Source organism: Sycon ciliatum, chromosome 4 (genome assembly GCF_964019385.1).
Source record: "Sycon ciliatum chromosome 4, ocSycCili1.1, whole genome shotgun sequence".
NCBI lineage: Eukaryota > Metazoa > Porifera > Calcarea > Leucosolenida > Sycettidae > Sycon > Sycon ciliatum.
Window position 1 is genome coordinate 3,533,492 of NC_088646.1, and position 24,185 is coordinate 3,557,676.

The window sequence follows — 24,185 nt, forward strand, 5'->3', positions numbered from 1 at the left end:
GCACCAAAGTCAAAGAAGGCGCCGCGGACGGTTTGCGCTGCCTCAACACTGCAACCACAACAACAACCACCACCACCACCACCACCACAACAACAAGTTGTCAACAACAACAAAAACAGCAGCAGCAACAGCAGCAACAGCAGCAGCAGCAACAGCAAGAGTACGACGTATGCGCCTGTGACAGCAGTGGCACTGCCAGGATCTAGGAGGTCAGGACATCTGTCTACTACAAGGGCGGGCATGAAGATACATGTATCAGATTGACAGCAACAATAGAGAAGAGATACCCATCATGAAAAGAATGCCGGGATGAAGAAGTGGAAGAGGAGGGAAGAGGACGAGCAGGAAGTCCAAAAAAGAAGAGGATGAGAAAGAGGATTAGAGAGGAAGAACAAGAGGAGGATGGATATTGTAGTATTTTGTAAACAGCATTGTGCTACTGTGAAGATCTTGCGCCCTGGATGTGGACTTCATCTGTCCTGCAGAAAACGACGACGCAGACGCATAAGCGGTGGAATTATTTACTAAAACCCAGCATTACTGGCATTCCTTCCTGAGTCCTTGCTTTCCAGTCGACGCATAGACATGAACAGTGTACATGTAGTCAGAGTGACAACTTCAACAAGAGGGTAAAACTAGCCGCTACAATTCTACTCTGCTTGTGCGGTTGTCACAAATAGCAATACTACTTGCCTCCTTCCTCTTCCTCGAGTCTACATCATGCACAGCCTATACCTACTCGGTTTTAGTTACTACAATGATGCAATTTCACCCTGCAGGTCCTTGCACACCAGTAGTTACACAAAAATTATTCACAGAGTCAGTAGATCTACATGAGGTCTAGATCAGCTTATCCCAGATAAGGGATTCCTGTGCCTGAACAAAATCTATTCTCAACTCGGAACTTGTGACGCCACTCATCCACTCTCGGTTTCCGGAGTCCGGTGCAGCATGGAATTTGGGCAGAAGGCGAAGATGCACTGTACACTGGCTCCCAGTCCCAGTCGGGAGTCCTTTTTGGGCGTGACTCCCTGCTCCCAGTGAACTTTACTGACTGTGCAAACTAAACACCTGGGCTTGGCTACTTGCACACACTTGGCACACGCAGCACGCCGGCTTGATACTCATACCGAGGAGCACCCAAGAGAATGATGGTTGTTTGAAAGCCACAATATAGTTTATGCTCTGTGCTGGTACAGAATCATGCACAATTTATGTATAATTACAAGATGACGGCTGGAAAACGGGATTGGGTTGCAAATGCGGGTGTTCAGTGTGCACTGGCATGCCGGAGCACAGCCGCAAAATTGGCTACTATGATGGGGAGTAATACACTGGGGACCGTGTGGAAGCAGAATATGTATCGCTGGTCACGGTCTGCAGCCAGCGTGACCAAACTCGGACAAAAGAAACCTACGCAGAGAGAGAGAGAGAGAGAGGGGATGGACATCATTGAGCGTGAAGGCTATCTCCATACTTGGCATCAGCAGCGCCAGCCTGGGCTGCACATTGCATGATACATTAGTAACAAGATGTTCCGTCACTCTTGGGCTTTCTTGCCGCAGGCCGGCCATGCATACCACAGAAAATGCAATGTAGCGACGTTTCTGTGCTCGGTGAACGTAAATCTCTATGATCATAATAACACCTACAGTGCATTTCAAAACTATAGACGCATAGGGTTTTTGAAATATTTCAAATTTGGCTGGAATTTTTTGAGAATAGTTTTCGGAATATTGCTCAGGATTGCTCCACAATTACTCTCATATAGTTTCTAAAGGATTGGATAACAGCCGCCCAATTTGGAAAAAATTATGCACAAAGTGATCACAGATTTTATGTGGTATAGATGCTGGCATAACGGTTTTTGCCTAGGTACGCGTCTATAGTTTTGAAATGGACTGTATTTTTTTTTAGTACAGTGGTGCAGTGGTGCCTTGGAAGTGCGGAAAAGTAAAACATGCAACACCTTTCTTCAGTTGACCGGCTGATTCCAAGTTCCCATCAGCATGTCTGCGCCCGGCAGTGTCTGGCGACTTAGATGGCAATGCTGTTAGGTAGCGTTGACGGCTTCATGTAAGCGTACTCCATGATGTTCTTAGACTTGCGGATAGCGTTTCTCCTCTCAATGACTCCCTCCACACTCATCTCGGTGGCCCGGGATTTGGGTGTGCCGTTGCCAACTAATAGAGTGCGGCAGCGTGATATCATGTCCTTGACTGGTTGACTGGCGTGAGTCATGTTCGGACCATAGGCAAAGAGGTCACTGAAGCGCAGAGATGCCAGCTGTGTTGCCGTCTCAGCTTGGAGCTGCACATGGCCACGCAATGGACAAGAAACACACAGGCAAAACATGGGTGATTGCATATGTGGCCACGGCTGATAGGTTACGGATATTCAGTGTCAGAGATACGCGTGCATGCATGTGAGTATAGGAATGTAGATTGGCAAACCCATGGATTACTGTTGAAAAATACTGGTGTGGAGGTGTGTAGCCTGACAGCTAGGTTTACAGCATGCATGATAGTGACCAAGTAACTATGATAATGATAGTCTGATGCAAAACAGGATGTCACTAGCGGGCGAGTAGATAGCAGGCGCACAGAGCCCGGATACCCAGGAACCAATTCAAAGTTCAAACGCACCCCTGCCGAGTACACCCCTGTACGAGTGGCATTGGTGATGGTGGTGGTGGTGGTGGTGGTGGTGGTGGTGGTGGTGGTGGTGGTGGTGGTGGTGGTGGTGGTGGTGGTGGTGGTGGTGGTGGTGGTGGTGGTGATGGTGTGTGTGTGTGTGACAGTGTGTGTGTGTGTGTGTGTGTGTGTGTGTGTGTGTGTGTGTGTGTGTGTGTGTGTGTGTGTGTGTGTGTGTGTGTGTGTGTGTGGACCATGGCGAGGGCGTGTTGCACGGAGCTCCCCAAACAAAACTCGCTTCGGCATACGGTCGTCGTTCATCTGGCCCAAGCAAGCGGTGGCGTGACGTCATCGTGGATGATCTCCGCTCCATCAGCCCCCCTGTGCCTTCTGACTGCTGGTTTGATGCTGCCCAGGATCGCTCTGCCAGGAGGCAGATTGCTCATCGTCGTCCTCCCGCCCGTGCTCCTCCTGATCCTGACTCTGGCTTCCGCTGCGCATGTGGAAAGGTCTGCCGTCGTCCCGGGGACCTCAAGCGACACGCTCCATACTGCAAAGCTAGCAGATAGTCCCTTCGCTATCATTGCCATCGGCAATGGGCACGTTCAAGGTTCAAGGTTCAAGGTTCAAGGTGTGTGTGTGTGTGTCACGGCATTTTGGACCATAAAAAGAGCATGTTACGTTTCCATGGATTTTTGTAGTTCTTCTAATCTCTTGCACTTCTGTTTTGTCATCTCCCCGGTTTACTCGCTTCTCTACAGTGGGTGGTGAAATTGTCATTAGGCAGTTTTCCTGTTCTGGTTGCCACACTCTACACAAAAAAGTGACAAAATACAAATACAAATACATAAAATACAAAACCTGGGAGCTGAACGCCCTCACACACTCCCTCACAGTACGCAGTCAAAGTGCAACTTACACTTGCGTGCTCATAATCGCCCAAGAAATACGGAACGAGCGCATCCAGTTTGCTGGTGTCGGTGACAATGGCCGACAGGTTTCCTAGCTCCTCAGGGCGTTTGAACGTGGAGAATGGTATAGTGACGACGGAAGAGCCAAACTCACGCACGGCATAGTTGACGGCAGCGTGATGAACCGAGTTGATGTAGATGATGCGGCGCAGCATAGTTTTTAAGTCATCCACAGTGTTGAGGCTTTGAACCATGCTCTTGTTCTGCACATTCACACCAATACACCAGGATGACCATCCATCATAATAATAATAGTGTGGTACCTCAAAGTCACGCAAGCATTAACTTCATAATACTACCACAAGCTCATCACTATTTTTAAAAGAGTGTCCACATGCAGGCACAGTGATACAGAGAGCAATGGTCACAGTCAACACACACTGGTCACAGGAGTTGAATTGTCCTCGGGTCATGCAGAGTCTGCCGACGACGTCATGCAAGAAGACCCGTATCAGTGGCCATAAGACTCATAAAGATTACATTATCATATAATATAATTATTATGATGTGCAGTGTGTACCGGATGCTGGGTGTACAAATCCTGGACGTATTCCTGCAGAGCACTGTCACGCTTCACATCCTCCTCCGAGCAGTAGTAGCTGTGTGTGCAAGCAAAGACAAGAAGGACAGTATATGTGAGCAGAATGATAAGATGGTTGGCCATTACTTCAAGCGGGCACTCAGAAACAAAGCAAACGCCTACCACCATTACAAATGCTTGAACACCGTCAATACCTATGCCAGGCTAATCTGCGAGGTGCCCTGATCTAGCAACACGTTTGCCAAGCGGTTCATGCGAGTTTTTGATCTATTGTCTCATGTGTATGTGTGTGTGTGTGTGTGTGTGTATGTGTGTGTGTGTGTGTGTGTGTGTGTGTGTGTGTGTGTGTGTGTGTGTGTGTGTGTGTGTGTGTGTGTGTGCGTGTGTGTGTGTTCAAGTGGGGGGGGGGGGACTTCGTAGTAGATTCAGAATTACCAAAATGTGTGGCAGCATGCTGCACACACTGGGGAAACATGGATACAGAGAAGCATGTGAAATATTTTGCGGATTTGTTTCACCCTCCCATCGCCTGTACAATAGTATGATTGAGACACCGGCATGTGCTCGTACAGTATCAGGCATACATAAGTGCAGGAGTCTTACTGATCAACATAATCCGAGACGCATTGCTTGATGACATCGTGTACCAGCTGCCCATCATCACGGAACGAGTAGTTCTGGAGAAACTCCTGATTGTCAACACCTCGTACCTACACGACCGGGATAGAGGGTAAGGTAGAAGTGACATACTACAATAAATAACTACATGTAAAAGAAGATGGCAACGTCTCGACTCCCAATGCACACTGCAAGAGAATACTTGACTGGACAAGCCAGAAGGAGGGAAAGCAGTTGCATGCACAGCTGCCGTATGTTACCATGGTTATTATTATTATTATTATTTCACAATCACGATGACATAGTGCCAATAAGCATGTGATGCGGGCGATTTTAACCAGCCATGGTGGGAACAACTGAGAAAAAGAAGGAGAAGAAAAAGAGAAAAGAAAAGAAAACAAGAGTACTATAGGAACCTGGAGAGAGCAGTATGAAGATTAGGCTAGCAATGGAAAACAACGAATTCAATTCAATTCAACTTAGGCGCGGGCAGAATGGAACAAAATGCAGCGAAGGTGTCACGAGACTTTACCTCCTGCGGAAGCCGAGACCAATGAGAATAGGACTTGAACAGAGGGGATTTTAAAAGGATCGATGACCTGGCAAGTGGGAAATGGAGAGAACATCTAGTACGCGAGCTATTATTGAACCAGCTTAAATGCGCAAGTGCATGAGGAGGAGCAAGTTGAAGCTTAATACGGTGAATGAATTTGCATGCCGAGTGGGGAAAGCGTTCTGAGAGAGGGGAAGAGGAAGCCAAAATGTATAGCGTCTGAGAGGAGGTTATTCGCCGTGCTGGTGCCATGACATGCAGCAACACTGGCCAGCTGTTTTTCAGAAAAAATATTATTTACAGTTATACCACACAGTGCACCACCTCCATGCCGCGAGTACTCGCCCATGCATTGCAAGTATCTGTAACTCCCCATCCATGCAGTACTCACCCATGCATTGCAAGTATCTGTAACTCCACATACATGTACTAGTACATAATCCATATCATAGGCTTAACAACAACGTTAGCTACACACGACTGAGGTACGCTGCTTTATATCTCCTTCAATGGCGTCCGATGATTGGCTGTTTAAAAACCATGAAACTCTGAGTCACTACAAATAAGCCCCTTACGTTCCTTTGTATAGCTCTTGTGTACGGCACTCTGCCCACCTCATGCATTGAGCACTCTAGCACTGGTTAAAAGGCGCACTGCCTCTGTCCTGTAATAGCTAGGTTTATACTCACCACCAAGTCTTGCTCAAAGTCCATCTTCTCATACGTCCAATGCTCGTAACCGACTTCAATCAGATCCAACAGACCCTTGTGACCGAAGCCAGCAATTTGCGACACGCTGCCGTTGGCGGGCGTCAGGAGTTGAAATCCCATTGTGTTGATCGGGATAAGGCCCTGGAAAACGAGAGAAGACGACGACCGGCTCGATCAGGTAGGCTAATGAGAGGATTCCTGTGCCCTCGTCAATCCCATCTGTCACTTAGCTGTGCATACACAGCCATGCATTGGTATTGATGCAGTACCTCTGGACTCTTATGTGGCCAAGCGTGATCGGATGATCATCCGCTTCCAGTGTCCTCTAAACGCAGACCTTTTCACACCCTCGCATGGCTCTGAGTTTTTAGAAATCTTTTACGGCTTGCGTAAGACTCATTCGTTTTAGACTGTACAAACAGGGTCTGGGCCGTGACATGACCGGTCTCATAAGACAGGTGGTCTTTCTACACAGGTTCAAATGTATGTAGTAGCATGGTAGGGGTCCTAAATGGACCGGTCTCATAAGACATGTGGCCCCGTCTTTCTACAGAGGTTCAAATGTATGTAGTAGCATGGTAGGGCTCCTGAAATGACTGATATCACAGGACAGGTGGTCTTTTAACATAGGTTTTACTGTACCTCGAAATGGAACTTGAGAATTTGGTACACTGGATGCTGTTCGGGAAGCTTGCGGTGCATGGAAACAGCAAACGACTCAGAGATCAGATGAGCATTAACCAGATGGTGGACGATCTGCGAAACAAGACCGTCAGCGTTGTTCACGTACAACTTGGCAACCGTCCACCAGAAGAATGAGCTGCCTTGCGGGGTGCACACCCAGGACGAGGCTGGAGAGGAGGCATGCAGAGTCACAGACGCAACCGGGAAGTGATTTGTACAGCAAGACATGATTGTATTGTGCAGGATTTATCAGCGGTTTAGGGTGGCAGCCATGCAATGCATGATAGACTGTTTAAATGAGCGGGGGGGGGGGGAGGGGGGGGGGGGCAGCAGGATCACACAGGTCCATGCATGATAAACTGTTTGAATGGGGGGGGGGGGGGAAGGAAGAAGGGTCATGCAGGTCTATGCATAAATACTAGGGGTGAAACGGTTACCCTTTAAGGTAACAAACGGGTATCTGGCTTAACGGGCGGGTTATCGGGTACCCTTTATCCGCCATACTTTTTCCAAAAGCGTTGCATTTGCTTGTGATCGTAAGCGCAACATGTCTTTTACAGGCATTCTGATAGGAGAGAGATTTTCGGGCAACAATTTAGCTACAGTAGCCTTCCGGATTTCACGCCAGGAGGATATGCGAAGTCATGCAAGTACACTACACCGCGACAAGCACAGCGTGCACAATCACTGTGCTACATGCAAACAGTCAAAATAGTCGTAGCTACAATGGATACCGTGATATGTAGCAGGATTGAACGAGGACAAACACACTCAAAACTGTGCACTGAACTGTACAACTGTACAAGCAAGCTTATAATACTGTTAGGTACCTCCTTCCGTACCTTTTCTAGCTGGCCTGCATGCACTCGCGTACTCACCTTTTGTCTCCTTTTGTTCCGTTGGCCTGGGTAGCTACTTGCGCGCCCAGAATTGCCATAGCTACCCAGGCCCTTTATCTTGCCGTTCAGACTTGATCTCTTCCTCTCTTTTCTCACTCTTCAATGTAGTCGTTTCGTTCGTCTTGGTCTCTTGTCTCGTCGTCTATAATAAATGTCGTTCCCCCAACCTACCTGTTCCCGTTGTAATGTCTGGGTAATATGTCGTCAGTCGTCCTTTTCGTATTCAACAATACTGTACCCTACAATCCTACACGACTAACGGGTACTCGTTTGCTAACGGATCAGCAGCTAAACAGACGGGTACCCGGGTTACCCGGATCACCCCTTTCACCCCTAATAAATACCATTGGTCATGAATACAAACAATGAATGATGTTTGTGAGTAGGATGAATGAGCACCCCCCACGGTTCAATCTTCAGTCATTATGCTAGTTCAAGACCTCATCCACTCTGGATCACGGAGATGCAGATTACACATGCATGTGGTGCAGATCGTGAGTTTCTCACCAGTGTGTCCTAACTGGATAGCGACGGGCTTCAACGGATAGGAGTCGTCATGGGTGGATAGGAAAAGTGCGATAGGCGCCATCATGAATCGGTTGGCATAGGCACCAGGAGCATTGACGTCGCCGACGATCTCCGCCAGCAACGGGTAATGCAGAACATACAGCTGATGACGGGCTATAGCCTGTGCACAGAGAAAGGAAGATGTGCATGACAGAGTCAATGCTGTGCACAGAGACAGCAAGATGTGCATGACAGAGTCAATACTGTGCACAGGGACATGAAGATGTGCATGACCAGATGACAGAGCCAAGACACTCGACTAACCTTGGAAATGGAGTCACTCATGTCCCCAGTAGCTTCCTGGATGGCTTGATCAAACTTAGACTTTCCATCAACCACATCAAGATAGGTGGTATTCAACATTGACGCAAGATGTTTCCAGGTAATACCAACACTTGGCTGTCCAGCTACACGCCCACTCTCCTCAGCACCATCCACAACTCTTTGCAGCTGGACAGGGTTGTTGCCCATTAGACGCTCCTGGCCGAAAATGTTGTCGTTCACCCACCTGTAGTCCTGGGTTAGATTAGGGTCATAGCCGATTCCTCTCTTCAGTACAACGCCTCGTGTCGGCTGCGGTGCATCATCACCGTAATGATCCATAAAGTACCTGTACAGCTGGCCGTATTGTGCAATGGTGTTGAAGTTGTCCTTTTCATGAGACGAGTTCTTTTTCCAGTCCAACGCAACCTTTCTTGTAGCGTTCATCGTGATTGTAAACGCTTCGGTCCAGTTCGGCCACAGGTAGTACTCCAGCATCGGGCCTACCGTCGAGTTCAAAAGTCGCGTGCGGTCAATGAGCGGCATCTTGCCGTTCGTGTGGTTCGCATCGTATTGGAACGCCAGTCCAAACATGACCTGGCTTAACCCCGGCATGGTACCGAACTGGCCTCCCCTGCACTCCGTGCTGGCGGTCATGTGATTTAAACCTGCAGTACACAATGCAAACAGCATTCATGATGGACACAATGGCATGCCTCATGTTGAGCTCGGAAGTTGGAAAACTCTGACTAAACATGATTCTACTAAGCTGCAGGTTTCGGGCAAATTTGCTTGTATGTACGAATGCTAATCTGATGTGAGATACGTTAGTGGGCTTCATTTTGGAAGCTTTGGGTAATACGGCGCCAGGGTATTATGGGGCCAGGGTATTATGGGGCCAGGGTATTATGGGGCCAGGGTATTATGGGGCCAGGGTATTATGGCACCAGGGTATTATGGGGCCAGGGTATTATGGGGCCAGGGTATTATGGAGCCAGGGTATTATGGGGCCAGGGTATTATGGGGCCAGGGTATGATGGGGCCAGGGTATTATGGGGCCAGGGTATGATGGGGCCAGGGTATTATGGCGGCAGGGTATTATGGCGCCAGGGTATGATGGGGCCAGGGTGTCGTGTGGCCAGGGTACATGATTGTGCTAGTATGATGAGGGGGCCAGGGTATCATCACAATATCATGGGACGAGGGCAATCGTTGTCCTTACCTCTAGCAGAGACCGTTGCTAGCAGCAACGCTCCAGCCAGCAGTCGCAACAGCATGTTGCTCTCACGCACAGATGCACTCAGACCTGTGCGGCTCATAGCGCCTTGGGCTTGGCGAGATGCTCCCATTTCCTGAACGTCGAAGGCCAAGGTTGAGGTGCAGACAAACGGCAAATAAACTCGATAAGTCGTTGAGTACAGTAGGTGGCTAGGCTGTTCAAGGACAAGATCGCGTCTGAACGGATCGTTGAACTCGACTGCTTGCTGTGCTCTTCGTCTTTCCACTCTCAGCTGTCAACTTGATCTGCTTTCGAAGGTGGCGGTTTGCTTTCTGACAGTTCTTCTCACAAACACTCTCCTTTATAGGACCCGAAATCCGGTGCATGTTGATACACGAAGAAGATACTGATCGCCAAGCAGAGCACCGGGCGGTGTACGGTGTTTTGCCATGGCTGGCTTGGTCGACGCTGGTACATCGACGAAGGTATCGCGAAGGCACACGTTGAACCAGACGGTTACCTTGGGGCTGCATCAGTTGCCGCGATGCAGGATGTCGGATGTTATTCGTAGGCGACGGCTTCGATCTCACCACGCGAGAAAGCGCCATCACAATGTCATGGTCGTTACCTCGTACCGGTCCTGTGTGTGAACCGCAGTGTGAGATACACAGCGATCCCGGACATCTCAGCCATCCAACTATTACTTTGATCGTAGTTGCCCCGACGTCCAAAACCTGCACTAATTATTTCAGCTAGTAGCTCATATATACAAGTAAATAGTTGGAACATTTCGCGTCCGCTTGTGCTCAGTCGATGTCAGTGCAGAATGAGATGAATCCTTCTCTTGCGTAATAACCTGCGGCCCGGCTGCACTCACTACCATTACATGTACCAACCCGTCACGGCGTGTCCTCACATGGCGGATTGAGAACGTTTGGGAAAGGTTGAGTCACCTGGTCACTGACGAAAGCAACCAGCTCCATGCCTTGTCCTGCATGTGGGCCAAAACCATAAAACCCAACACGCAAAGCTTTGCGTAATGCTACTGCAAATACACCGCGCGCTGGGCCGCACCTGGCACACTACACGTACACAGACATCGGTAGATCATGATACACCTGCGGTAGATCTACCAAGAGAAAATAAGTAAGTTCTGGGAAGTCAGGAACTGCGGTGGTACGAGTACATAATTATATCTACTGACTACGGAGTCTACACTATTACTAGTATTAGTTGTGTAGTGTGTATGCCTGGTATAAATAAGGCTGGTCGAGTATGGACTTGTGAGTTGTGGCAAACCATTGGCATTAGGCATTACCTGGCAGGCTGCATGTAGCCAGTTAGCTAGGTCCGTCCCTCGGTATGTCGGGCCGCGGGCAGGGAGTAGACCGATGCGTCAGGGACCCTGCCCGGCACCATCACTCATCAGGGAATACTAAAAAACAGTTGGGTAGACCCTACACACTAGATCTACCATGGTCCACGTGGTCCCGTGCCGCATACTTCAACACTACACTTCCTTTTCCCGTCAGGCGTGAAGTACGACTACGACTCCGAGTCCACGCAGCGAATTTTTGGCTTGTGAATGAGTAAGGACTTTTAAAAGTGTGCTATACTGGGACCGGACAACACCTTTTTCTGCACGCCAGGAAGACAAAAGTCCGATACCAAAGCCAACGCAGAAACAAACAAAGAGAGGGTAATGCTACTTCCGCTGCCCGATGCGGTGTTTGCTGAAGTCGCTACCACTATTATCGTACATGTCATGTAAATCGCACATACAGTATTTGTTCCTCCCACTTCTCAAGACCTTGGCTTCAGTACATGACTATTAAAGGGGAAGTTAAGGCAAAAATTAAAATTTCACTAGTTGTAGTCTTCGGGGTGCTGAGTCGAATGGTCGTGGTCCGAGGAAGCTGAGACGCTCCCTTCCTACTTGAATCCCAATCGAACTCGCGCACTTCCACCGAAACTGGGTGACTGCGCCCTACTAGATGGGGATTTGTATGCAAAATGTCACTAAAAGCGCCATTTCGTTCTTATAAAAGCATGGATGACCGCGATTGGCCCATATGTTGTAGTCTTTTGGACGCTGAGGCGATTGGCTTTGGTCCGAAAAGGCTGCGATGCAGCGTTCCTCCTTTATTCCCAATCGAACATGGTTGAACAAGTGGTCACGTGCTCCTGCGTACGCCAGTCACCTGGTCACCATGGTCACCGTGCCTGCAGGGTACAACTTACTAGCCTGTTTGACCTTTTTTGGGTGCAGTCCAGTCACTCGAGTTGAACCTTGGTGTGAAAGTTGTCGCCTGCTGGCGTGGTGACCAGGTGATTTGGGCACCCAGGAGCACGTGACCGCTTGTTCAACCATGTTCGATTGGGAATAAAGGAGGAACGCTGCATCGCAGCCTTTTCGGACCAAAACCAGTCGACTCAGCGTCCAAAAGACTACAACATATGGGCCAATCGCGGTCATCCGTGCTTTTATAAGAACGAAATGGCGCTTTTAGTGACATTTTGCATACAAATCCCCATCTAGTAGGGCGCAGTCACCCAGTTTCGGTGGAAGTGCGCGAGTTCGATTGGGATTCAAGTAGGAAGGGAGCGCCTCAGCTTCCTCGGACCACGACCATTCGACTCAGCACCCCGAAGACTACAACTGGTGAAATTTTAATTTTTGCCTTAACTTCCCCTTTAATATTGTAGGGGAAACTGAGTATGAACCAGCTAGAGCCTGCTACGATGGGAGGCTAACATATCGCTTCATGACTGCGGTCATTTGGTCAAACTGCTGCCCCTCACGCAAGTACAAACACAGCCAGTTACCTTGCAAGTTCAGCACAGACGTTTGCTGAAGCTATTCATTCATGGATCGCGGCCTTGGAGGCTTTTGATTTTGGTTTAGTGCAATACGCTAATTCGAAGGCTCCTTTGGAGACAACTGGATTCCTATAGCAAGTGGGTTTCCTTGGGAAAGATCATTGATGATAATGCATATCAAAATCTGAAATACACAGGTCGGCAGAAGAGATGTGCCACACCATCAATACCACCTGCTGATATTATATGTATAACTCCTACTGGTTACTGCACTGATGATGCACTACTGTACAGACAATAATTATGATGATGATGATTAGTACAATGATTATGCATGCTAGTAGATCTACCTGACGCTCTGAGCATGTTCTGAGCAGTGGTGTCTACATAGATCCACCTGGTGTTCTGAGCACGCATAGCCGGTAGATATGAATATCACCAAGAGTACCTTAGTGCACATTGTCCTCCTCTTGCCACCTCTCTGACTGAACCCTAACGACAGTAATTATGATAATAATTATTATTCTTACATGCATGAAAAAGCATCTTGCGGCGGAGGGCAGAGGACGGATATAGACAACAGCGACAGTAGTGTTTTCCCAGTTGCATAACCGCGAGTGGCGCGCCACTGAACACCACATCCGCGCCCATCAAGCGAAGCTGGACACCAGCAGCAGTACGGGTCACGGTTGGTCCCGAACCTTTGTCGATGTCATAATAACACAGTTGCGCATAATGGAACATTAATATTGTGCAACACTAATGTTCGATCCGCCGCTGTCTCTTGATGAATCTTTCCGTTGTTCTAGTTCAGTATAATTAGTTGTAGACCATCGCTCCCCATGCCGGTTTGTCCCTTGCCCGCTTAGTCGCCAGGCCGAGATCCCGCACTGTGGTGAAAGTCATTCCGGCCTCTCTCATGTCCTCCACAACGCTGGTTGCCAACGTCTTTCTTGGGCGCCCTGGCCGGCCTCGGGAGTCTTGGGTCAAGTAGATGTTCATGGCTTTGCGGGCGGGAGCGTCGGGGGACATTCTCAGGATGTGTCCTGTCATTCTCCTCCTTCGCTGTCTAATCAGGGTGGATATTGGGCAGGTTTCACAACGTTCGTACAGATGTTCATTGCTGACTTTGTCTTGCAGCTTGATACCCAGGATACATCGAAGTTGCTTTCTGTGGAATACGGCAACCTTGGAGAGGTTTCCTGCCGTCAATCCCCATGCCTCACAGTTGAATAGGAGACTCGGGAGGACAATATCATTGTACAGACGTAATCTTTTCGTCTCTGCGATCTGCTCTCTCCTCAGCCACATCTCTCTCTCAACCAAACAACAACCGTATCCCCTTGGCAGAGAGATATCTCTTGTTTGCTTCATCACCGACACGTTGAATTCTGCGAATCCTATGCGACAGCTGGTTTGTCGATGTCACATAAATTATGTAAACTCTGGTGACAAAGGCATCATACTGTATCTCCGCGAGAGGTAATGTTGTTTGGGTGATCGGGTGAAGCACCTGCCCAAACGCGGTTTACCAAGCGTATATTTGTGCACTGGTAGGTCTACGCGTGCTGAAGACCAACAGTGGTAAAGATATCATACATTTATACCTCATTCCATATTCACCCACATACAATCTACATAAGTGGTGAATATTGCTGAATATTCACCACTTTTCGATACGTACATGTACTGTAAAGAGAGCAGTACTCGGTGCTGCGCTCGATTTCTCTTCAGTCAGCGCACTGGAGCTGTCGAGTGCCCTAGAAATTTTCTACGCTAACTTCCGTAGACAGGACTTTCCTGAGTACAAACGAAATAATTCCTTGCTTGCCATTGCCGCTGGATCCGCATGTGATCAGGTGCTGACAGTGAGCATCTTCACAGACGGAGCGTTCCAGCGAGCAAACAAGGTTTTGGACGCTCAACATGTCAATGGCCCGATGATTGCGGATCAAGCGGCAAGCCAGGAATTTCGTTTGTACTCAGAACAGCCCTGTTCAAGGACGTTAGCGTAGAATTTTCCTAGGGCACACAACAGTTTCGAAGCGCTGCCTAAAAAGAAAAGAAGTGAGGGTAGAACCGCTTGGCTCGCTGTTATAAACCGACTCCCGAATTGGCGCGATGATCGCGGATTGGTCAAATCTTCGCGTGAAACGAAACCTCTCTCTGATTGGTCAAATCTTCGCGTGAAACGAAACCTCTCTCTGATTTGTCAAATCTTCGCGTGAAACGACACCTCTCTAATGATTGGCTCCCGCCACAAAGCTGCACGAGCGTGTTCTCCATGGTGATTGGCTCGAGCGTGTTCTCCAAGGTCGTCACCTCCCATGCCACATGCACCAGTACGTGTACACGATCGATTGAAAAAGATTCTGGACACGCCGCCCTCGGATTCAGGCAAGAACATGCCAGTCGGTCTGAAGGTTCAGTGAAGCAACAACGACTTACGTTAGTTCTGCGTACATGTACTTTGTACATGTACATGTATGACCAACAGGACTCGTTTGTTGGGTTTTAGGGACGAGAGGGTAAATATGGAGAGGTATAAGTCTAATATTACCTTCAGCCTCGTGAATATGGGCGAATATTCACTAGTTATACAAACCTCGGTTTGTATACTAGTGAATAATATTCGCCCATATTCACTCGGCTTCAGGTAATATTATATACGTATTAGCTGGCCATGCTGTAGACAACAGGTACATGATTGTATTACATGACTGTACAGGTGCAGTTAACTTCGCTAATAACGACTGCGGATATAACGACAATTCGCGAATAACGACAGAATGTCCTTGCCCAGAGCAAAGTTCCATCCAACTGTAATACATATAATGGGACTTCGGGTATAACGACACTTCGCGAATAAGGACACTTTTTTGATGCCCCGCCGAATGTCGTTATAAACGAAATTGACTGTATTAGCAAGACTACATGTAGAGTATGCAACCCCGCATGCTCTTGGTATTAGGATATGGTGCAAGTCATCTATTATGAGGCTTACATTGTGGGCAGGGTATTGTACGTGCTACTTTAGATTTGTGTTGGGCTTCAGTTCCCGTTATGGTAACACAGTCTTTCTTCAGATTCTTGGCATTAAGTTGGCGTTTTGATCAATTCTTTTGTACTGAGATATTGTGTCACACATGTATGTAAGCACATTTGCTTTGCCAGTATAAGAGGCTGTTCGTCAATTGTACGTTCTACCTCCTGGTTATAGGTGGCAGGGAGCAGTGAAATTGGGACGGAGAGATGGGGAGGCGTGAAAATGCCGGTATTTTCGGGGCCAGGCTGACTTGAGTGCGTAGTGGGGTGCTGAGCGTGGAAGGTAGTAAAAATTATTTCTAAATTAATAATGTAAACGTTAGTTACTATTGGGAAATTGGGTTGCAAATGCGGGTTTTCAGTGTTGAATGGCATGCCGGAGCACAGCCGCAAAATTGGTTACTATGATGGGGAGTAATTTCCTGGGGACCGTGCCGGTGAAAGCAGAATATGTATGTATCGCTGGTCACGGTCTGCAGCCAGCGTGACCAAACTCGGGCAAAAAAACCCTACGCAGAGAGAGAGGGGATGGACATCATTGAGCTCGAAGGCTATCTCCATACTTAGCATCAGCAGCGCCAGCCTGGGCTGCACATTGCATGAAAAGTTAGTAGCAAGATATTCCGTCACTCTTGGGTTTTCTTGCAAAGCTGGCCATGCAAACCACAGAAAATGCAATGTTGCGATGTTTGTGTGCTCAGTGAACGTAAATCTCTATGATCATATAACACCTATTTCTTTTTAGTACAGTGGTGCCTGGAAGTGAAAACTATAACAGGCAGCATCTTTCTCCAGTCGACCGGCTGATTCTTCCCATCAGCATGTCTGTGTTCGGCAGGGTCTGGCGACTTAGATGGCAATGCTGTTAGGTAGCGTTGACGGCTTCATGTAAGCGTACTCCATGATGTTCTTAGACTTGCGAATGGCGTTTCTCCTCTCAATGACTCCCTCCACACTCATCTCGGTGGCCCGGGATTTGGGTGTGCCATCGCCAACTAACAGAGTGCGGCAGCGTGATATCATGTCCTTGACTGGTTGACTGGCGTAAGTCATGTTCGGACCATAGGCAAAGAGGTCACTGAAGCGCAGAGATGCCAGCTGTGTTGCCGTCTCTGCTTGGAGCTGCACATGGCCATGCAATGGACAAGAAACACAAGGCAAAACATGGGGAAATAGCATATGTGGCCACGGCTGATAGGTTACGGATATTCAGTGTCAGAGATACGCGTGCATGCATGTGAGTATACTACAGTTGAACATCGATTATCCGCACATCGACTATCGGACCATTCGATTATCCGTAACGGTTTTTTTGGGCGCACGTGCCGTAGAGTACGCACTGTGCATGTAGTGAGCCATTCAAAAATACGAAAATTTTGAAAAGTAAAAAGGTCGTACATGTACATGTACATATTTCTTATCCGGAACATTTGCCTTATCTGAACACCGCCTGACAGTTGTCTGCCCAGAGGTGGTCGGATAATCGATGTTCAACTGTAGTACTGTAGATTGCCAAACCCATGGAGTACTGTTGAAGAATACTGGTGTAGAGGTGTGTAGGCTGACAGCTAGGTTTACAGCATGCATGGTAGTGACCAAGTAACTATGATAATGATAGTCTGATGCAAAACAGGATGTCACTAGCGGGTGAGTAGATAGCAGGCACACAGAGCCCGGATACCCAGGAACCAATTCAAAGTTCAAACGCACCCCTGCCGAGTACACCCCTGTACGAGTGGTATTGGTGATGGTGTTGGTGGTGATGGCCGGTGGTGGTGGTGGTGGTGGTAGTGTATGTGTGTGTGTGTGTTTGTGTGTGTGTGTGTGTGTGTGTGTGTGTGTGTGTGTGTGTGAATTTAGACCGTAAAAAGAGGATGATACGTTTCCGTGGATTTTTGTAGTTCTTCTCATCTCTTGTACTTCTGTTTTGTCATCTCCCCTCCCCTCGCTTCTCTACAGTGGTGACATTGTCATTAGGCCGTTTGCCTGTTTTGGTTGCCACTCTAAATAAATACAAATACAAATACATACAATACAATACCTGGGAGCTGAACGCCCTCACACACTCCCTCACAGTACGCAGTCAAAGTGCAACTTACACTTGCGTGCTCGTAATCGCCCAAGAAGTACGGAACGAGTGCATCCAGTTTGCTGGTGTCGGTGACAATGGCCGACAGGTTTCCTAGCTCCTCAGGGCGTTTGAATGTGGAGAATGGTATAGTGAGGACAGAAGAGCCAAACTCACGCACGGCATAGTTGACAGCAGCGTGATGAACCGAGTTGATGTAGATGATGCGGCGCAGCATAGTTTTCAAGTCATCCACGCTGTTGAGGCTTTGAACCATGCTCTTGTTCTGCACATTCACACCAATACACCAGGATGACCCATGCATCATTGCCCATGCAGAATAATAGTGTCACTGTGGTACCTCAAAGTCACGCAAGCATTAACTTCATAATATTACCACAAGATCATCAGTAGTTTTAAAAGAGTGTCCACACGCAGGCACAGTGATACAGAGAGCAATGGTCACAGTCAACACACAATGGTCACAGGAGTTGAATTGTCCTCGGGTCATGCAGAGTCTGCCGACGACGTATGCAAGAAGACCCGTATCAGTGGCCATAAGACTCATAAAGATTACATTACTGTATCATATAATATAATTATTATGATGTGCAGTGTGTACCGGATGCTGGGTGTACAAATCCTGGACGTATTCCTGCAGAGCACTGTCACGCTTCACATCCTCCTCCGAGCAGTAGTAGCTGTGTGTGCAAGCAAAGACAAGAAGGACAGTATATGTGAGCAGAATGATAAGATGGTTGGCCATTACTTCAAACAGGCACTCAGAAACAAAGGACACGCCTACCAGTATTACAAATGCTTCAACACCGTCAATACCTATGCCAGGCTAAGCTATGAGGTGCCCTGATCAAGCAACACGTTTGCCAGGCGGTTTATGCGAGTTTTTGATCTCAGCATTGCCTCATGTGTATGTGTGTGTGTGTGTGTGTGTGTGTGTGTGTGTGTGTGTGTGTGTGTGTGTGTGTGTGTGTGTGTTCAAGTGGGCGGGGGGAGGGGGACTTCGTGGTGGATTCAGAATTACCAAAATGCGTGGCAGCAAGCTGCACACAGGAAACATGAATAAAGAGAAGCATGTGAATTATTTCGCGGATTTGTTTCACCCTCCCATCGCCTGTACAATAGTATGATTGAGACACCGGCATGTGCTCGGACAGTAACAGGCGTACAGAAGTGCAGGAGTCTTACTGATCAACATATTCCGAGACGCATTGCTTGATGACATCGTGGACCAGCTGCCCATCATCACGGAACGAGTAGTTCTGGAGAAACTCCTGATTGTCAACACCTCGTACCTACACGACCGGGATAGAGGTGAGGTAAAAGTGACATACTACAATAAATAACTACATATAAAACAAGATGGCAACGTCTCGACTCCCAATGCACGCTGCAAGAGAATACTTGACTGGACAAGCCAGAAAAGAAGGGAAAGCAGTTGCATGCACAGCTGCCGTATGTTTCCATGGTTATTTGCCGTGCTGGTGCCATGACATGCAGCAACACTGGCCAGCTGTTTTTCAGAAAAATATTATTTACAGTTATACCACACAGTGCACCACCTCCATGCCGCGAGTACTCGCCCATGCATTGCCAGTATCTGTAACTCCACATACATGTACTAGTACATAATCCATATCATAGGCTTAACAACAACGTTAGCTACACATGACTGAGGTACGCTGCTTTATATCTCCTTCAATGGCGTCCGATGATTGGCTGTTTAAAAACCATGAAACTCTGAGTCACAACACACAAGCCCCTTACGTTCCTTTGTATAGCTCTTGTGTGTACGGCACTCTGCCCACCTCATGCATTGAGCACTCTAGCACTGGTTAAAAGGCGCACTGCCTCTGTCCTGTAATAGCTAGGTTTATACTCACCACCAAGTCTTGCTCAAAGTCCATCTTCTCATACGTCCAATGCTCGTAACCGACTTCAATCAGATCCAACAGACCCTTGTGACCGAAGCCAGCAATTTCCGACACGCTGCCGTTGGCGGGTGTCAGAAGTTGAAATCCCATTGTGTTGATCGGGATAAGGCCCTGGAAAATGAGAGAAGACGACGACCGGCTCGATCAGGTTGGTTAATAAGAGGATTCCTGTGCCCTCGTCAATCCCATCTATCACTTAGCTGTGCAAATACAGCCATGCATTGGTATTGATGCAGTACCTCAGGACTCTTATGTGGACAAGCGTGATCGGATGATCATCCGCTTCCAGTGTCCTCTAAACGTTGACCTTTTCACACCCTCGCATGGCTCTGAGTTTTGGGTAAGACTCATCCGTTTTAGACTGTACAAACAGGGTCTGGGTCGTGACATGACCGGTCTCATAAGACAGGTGGTCTTTCTACACAGGTTCAAATGTATGTAGTAGCATGATAGGGGTCCTGAAATGGACCGGTCTCATAAGACAGGTGGCCCCGTCTTTCTACACAGATTCAAATGTATGAATAAACAAGGTGTGTGTCCTGAAATGACTGATATCACAGGACAGGTGGGGTTACTGTACCTCGAAATGGAACTTGAGAATTTGGTACACTGGATGCTGTTCGGGGAGCTTGCGGTGCATGGAAACAGCAAACGACTCAGAGATCAGATGAGCATTAACCAGATGGTGGACGATCTGCGAAACAAGACCGTCGGCGTTGTTCACGTACAACTTGGCAACCGTCCACCAGAAGAATGAGCTGCCTTGCGGGGTGCACACCCAGGACGAGGCTGGAGAGGAGGCACGCAGAGTCACAGACGCAACCGGGAAGTCATTCGTACAGCCAGACATGATTGTATTGTGCAGGATTTATCAGCAGTGTAGGGTGGCAGCCATGCAATGCATGATAGACTGTTTAAATGCAGGGGGGGGGGGGGCAGCAGGATCACACAGGTCCATGCATGATAAACTGTTTGAATGGGAGGGGGGGGGCAGAAGGGTCACACAGGTCTATGCATGAATACCATTCAGGGGCGTGCTCGGCCCCCCCAACTAGGGGGGTGCACGGGAGCCGAGGGGAGCCCCCCGGCAATTTTCTGCAATTTGTTTGCAACCTTTCTTGAATTTTAGAGCATATTTGCATACATTACAATTGCCTTGGATCAGATTGAAAAATTTTGGGGGGTGCACGTGCCCCCCATGCCCATCGCCGAGCACGCGCCTGCCATTGGTCATGAATACAAACAATGAATGATGTTTGTGAGTAGGATGAAAAAGCACCCCCCACGGTTCAATCTTCAGTCATTATGCTAGTTCAAGACCTCATCAAGTGTGGATCATGGAGATGCAGATTACACATGCATGTGGTGCAGATCGTGAGTTTCTCACCAGTGTGTCCTAACTGGATAGCGACAGGCTTCAACGGATAGGAGTCGTCATGGGTGGATAGGAAAAGTGCGATAGGCGCCATCATGAAACGGTTGGCATAGGCACCGGGAGCATTGACGTCGCCGACGATCTCCGCCAGCAACGGGTAATGCAGAACATACAGCTGATGACGGGCTATAGCCTGTGCACAGGGAAAGGAAGATGTGCATGACAGAGTCAATACTGTGTACAGAGGCAGCAAGATGTGGATGACAGAGTCAATACTGTGCACAGAAACAGTAAGATGTGCATGACCAGATGACAGAGCCAAGACACTCGACTTACAGGGGCGTAGCCAGGATAGTGATCAAGGGGGGTGCCACGACTTTCCCCACACAAAAGTACATGCACTTATGTTGGTCCTTTTAAGTTTCATGCACATTATTCCATCCGTGAAATGGGGGGGGGGGGGGGAGCAAAATTCGCCCCTAATTTGACGCTGAAAATCAATCAGTGAATGGCAAATCTCCAACCAGGGAGTAGTAATTATTATGATATTTTACTACTTCCCGCTTCCAACTAATGATGGACAAAGTCCTGGATGCTGCTTTCTCCAGAATTATCACACTCTCCATCGAACTTTTAAAGTGGGATTTCTCGGGCCATGTTTCCTCTTCGTCCTGTTTGATAGTGCAGTAAGGCATCCTTGATCAAACCTACACTATTCCCCACAAAAACTCAAACTGCACTTCAACATTACTTTCACTCTTCTGCTGCTGTACCCACACTTGAAACACTTGAAAGAAACTGTGCCTTTCCACAACCTCCATCAAGACCAATAATTAACAGCCAGAACTACATTATACAAAACATAGCGAGAGTAAACTGCTGTCTGACGTGTGCTTTCCGTCCATAGACCGCGTTGCCACTACCTTGCTTCTACCAATGGCGTGTGTTTTGTATGATTCCTTGCTTCTAACAAAACATGTGGAGTGCGATGCAAATCATGCGCTGAGCCTGCTGAGGCCTGATGTGACACTGCACAACAGCAGGCACGTCGAAGCGGAGTTCCCTTGACTAGAAATTTCATTGCAAAATGGCTAATCATGAGACAAAAATTAATAATCAACTGCATGTGGATTGGTTTCAGATACATTGTACTTGCAGGTCTGAACCAGGGAGTAGTACCTACTACTTCCTGGTCTGAACAGGGATTGCTACAGTGTGCGATGTGCAGAGTGGCACGCATGTGATCAGCGGTCAGCGTATACTATACTATGGTCTCTCTCTCTCGAACCAGCTGTGGAACAAGATCGAAATTTTCGAGGGGGGTGCTTTGGCACCCAAAGCACCCCCCCCCCCTGCCTACGCCCCTGACTTACCTTGGAAATGGAGTCACTCATGTCCCCAGTAGCTTCCTGGAGGGCTTGATCAAACTTAGACTTTCCATCAACCACATCAAGATAGGTGGTATTCAACATTGACGCGAGATGTTTCCAGGTAATACCAACACTTGGCTGTCCAGCTACACGCCCGCTCTGCTCAGCACCATCCACAACTCTTTGCAGCTGGACAGGGTTGTTGCCCATTAGACGCTCCTGGCCGAAAATGTTGTCGTTCACCCACCTGTAGTCCTGGGTTAGATTAGGGTCATAGCCGATTCCTCTCTTCAGTACAACGCCTCGTGTCGGCTGCGGTGCATCATCACCGTAATGATCCATAAAGTACCTGTATAGCTGGCCGTATTGTGCAATGGTGTTGAAGTTGTCCTTTTCATGAGACGAGTTCTGTTTCCAGTCCAACGCAACCTTCCTTGTAGCGTTCATCGTGATTGTAAACGCTTCGGTCCAGTTCGGCCACAGGTGGTACTCCAGCATCGGGCCTACCGTCGAGTTCAAAAGTTGCGTGCGGTCAATGAGTGGCATCTTGCCGTTCGTGTGGTTCGCATCGTATTGGAACGCCAGTCCAAACATGGCCTGGCTTAACCCCGGCATGGTACCGAACTGGCCTCCCCTGCACTCCGTGCTGGCGGTCATGTGATTTAAACCTGCAGTACACAATGCAAACAGCATTCATGATGGACACAATGGCATGCCTCATGTTGAGCTCGGAAGTTGGAAAACTCTGACTAAACATGATTCTACTAAGCTGCAGGTTTTGGGCAAATTTGCTTGTATGTACGAATGCTAATCTGATGTGAGATACGTTAGTGGGCTTCATTTTGGAAGCTTTGGGTAATACGGCGCCAGGGTATTATGGGGCCAGGGTATTATGGGGCCAGGGTATTATGGGGCCAGGGTATTATGGGGCCAGGGTATTATGGCGCCAGGGTATTATGGGGCCAGGGTATTATGGGGCCAGGGTATTATGGGGCCAGGGTATTATGGGGCCAGGGTATGATGGGGCCAGGGTATGATGGGGCCAGGGTATGATGGGGCCAGGGTATTATGGCGGCAGGGTATTATGGCGCCAGGGTATGATGGGGCCAGGGTGTCGTGTGGCCAGGGTACATGATTGTGCTAGTATGATGAGGGGGCCAGGGTATCATCACAATATCATGGGACGAGGGCAATCGTTGTCCTTACCTCTAGCAGAGACCGTTGCTAGCAGCAACGCTCCAGCCAGCAGTCGCAACAGCATGTTGCTCTCACGCACAGATGCACTCAGACCTGTGCGGCTCATAGCGCCTTGGGCTTGGCGAGATGCTCCCATTTCCTGAACGTCGAAGGCCAAGGTTGAGGTGCAGACAAACGGCAAATAAACTCGATAAGTCGTTGAGTACAGTAGGTGGCTAGGCTGTTCAAGGACAAGATCGCGTCTGAACGGATCGTTGAACTCGACTGCTTGCTGTGCTCTTCGTCTTTCCACTCTCAGTTGTCAACTTGATCTGCTTTCGAAGGTGGCGGTTTGCTTTCTGACAGTTCTTCTCACAAACACTCTCCTTTATAGGACCCGAAATCCGGTGCATGTTGATACACGAAGAAGATACTGATCGCCAAGCAGAGCACCGGGCGGTGTACGGTGTTTTGCCATGGCTGGCTTGGTCGACGCTGGTACATCGACGAAGGTATCGCGAAGGCACACGTTGAACCAGACGGTTACCTTGGGGCTGCATCAGTTGCCGCGATGCAGGATGTCGGATGTTATTCGTAGGCGACGGCTTCGATCTCACCACGCGAGAAAGCGCCATCACAATGTCATGGTCGTTACCTCGTACCGGTCCTGTGTGTGAACCGCAGTGTGAGATACACAGCGATCCCGGACATCTCAGCCATCCA

The 24,185-nt window shown here is 48.5% G+C and overlaps 2 protein-coding genes across 3 annotated transcripts; both read right to left on the minus strand.

Annotated features, from left to right (window-relative positions):
- Positions 1-1,152: 1,152 nt before the first annotated feature.
- LOC135813945 (polyunsaturated fatty acid 5-lipoxygenase-like) lies at positions 1,153-24,185 on the minus strand. 2 transcript variants are annotated; one of them, XR_010553141.1, is made up of 10 exons: positions 23,493-24,185; positions 22,290-22,954; positions 20,929-21,109; positions 20,122-20,330; positions 19,491-19,652; positions 18,796-18,902; positions 18,212-18,290; positions 17,621-17,875; positions 16,253-16,643; positions 1,153-1,648 (listed from the first exon to the last, which is right to left on the minus strand). XR_010553141.1 is itself a non-coding variant. In XM_065326990.1 (9 exons), exons 1-9 carry the CDS (start codon positions 23,617-23,619, stop codon positions 16,371-16,373), a joined length of 2,058 nt encoding a protein of 685 aa, XP_065183062.1. In that variant the 5' UTR covers positions 23,620-24,185; the 3' UTR covers positions 15,511-16,370. The 2 variants fall into 2 exon arrangements, 1 of the variants encoding a protein (XP_065183062.1); XM_065326990.1 differs by lacking the exon at positions 1,153-1,648 and having other exon boundaries at positions 15,511-16,643.
- Positions 2,022-10,576, minus strand: LOC135813944 (polyunsaturated fatty acid 5-lipoxygenase-like). The gene is made up of 9 exons (XM_065326989.1): positions 9,660-10,576; positions 8,441-9,105; positions 8,117-8,297; positions 6,669-6,877; positions 6,006-6,167; positions 4,749-4,855; positions 4,125-4,203; positions 3,553-3,807; positions 2,022-2,310 (listed from the first exon to the last, which is right to left on the minus strand). Exons 1-9 carry the CDS (start codon positions 9,784-9,786, stop codon positions 2,038-2,040), a joined length of 2,058 nt encoding a protein of 685 aa, XP_065183061.1. The 5' UTR covers positions 9,787-10,576; the 3' UTR covers positions 2,022-2,037.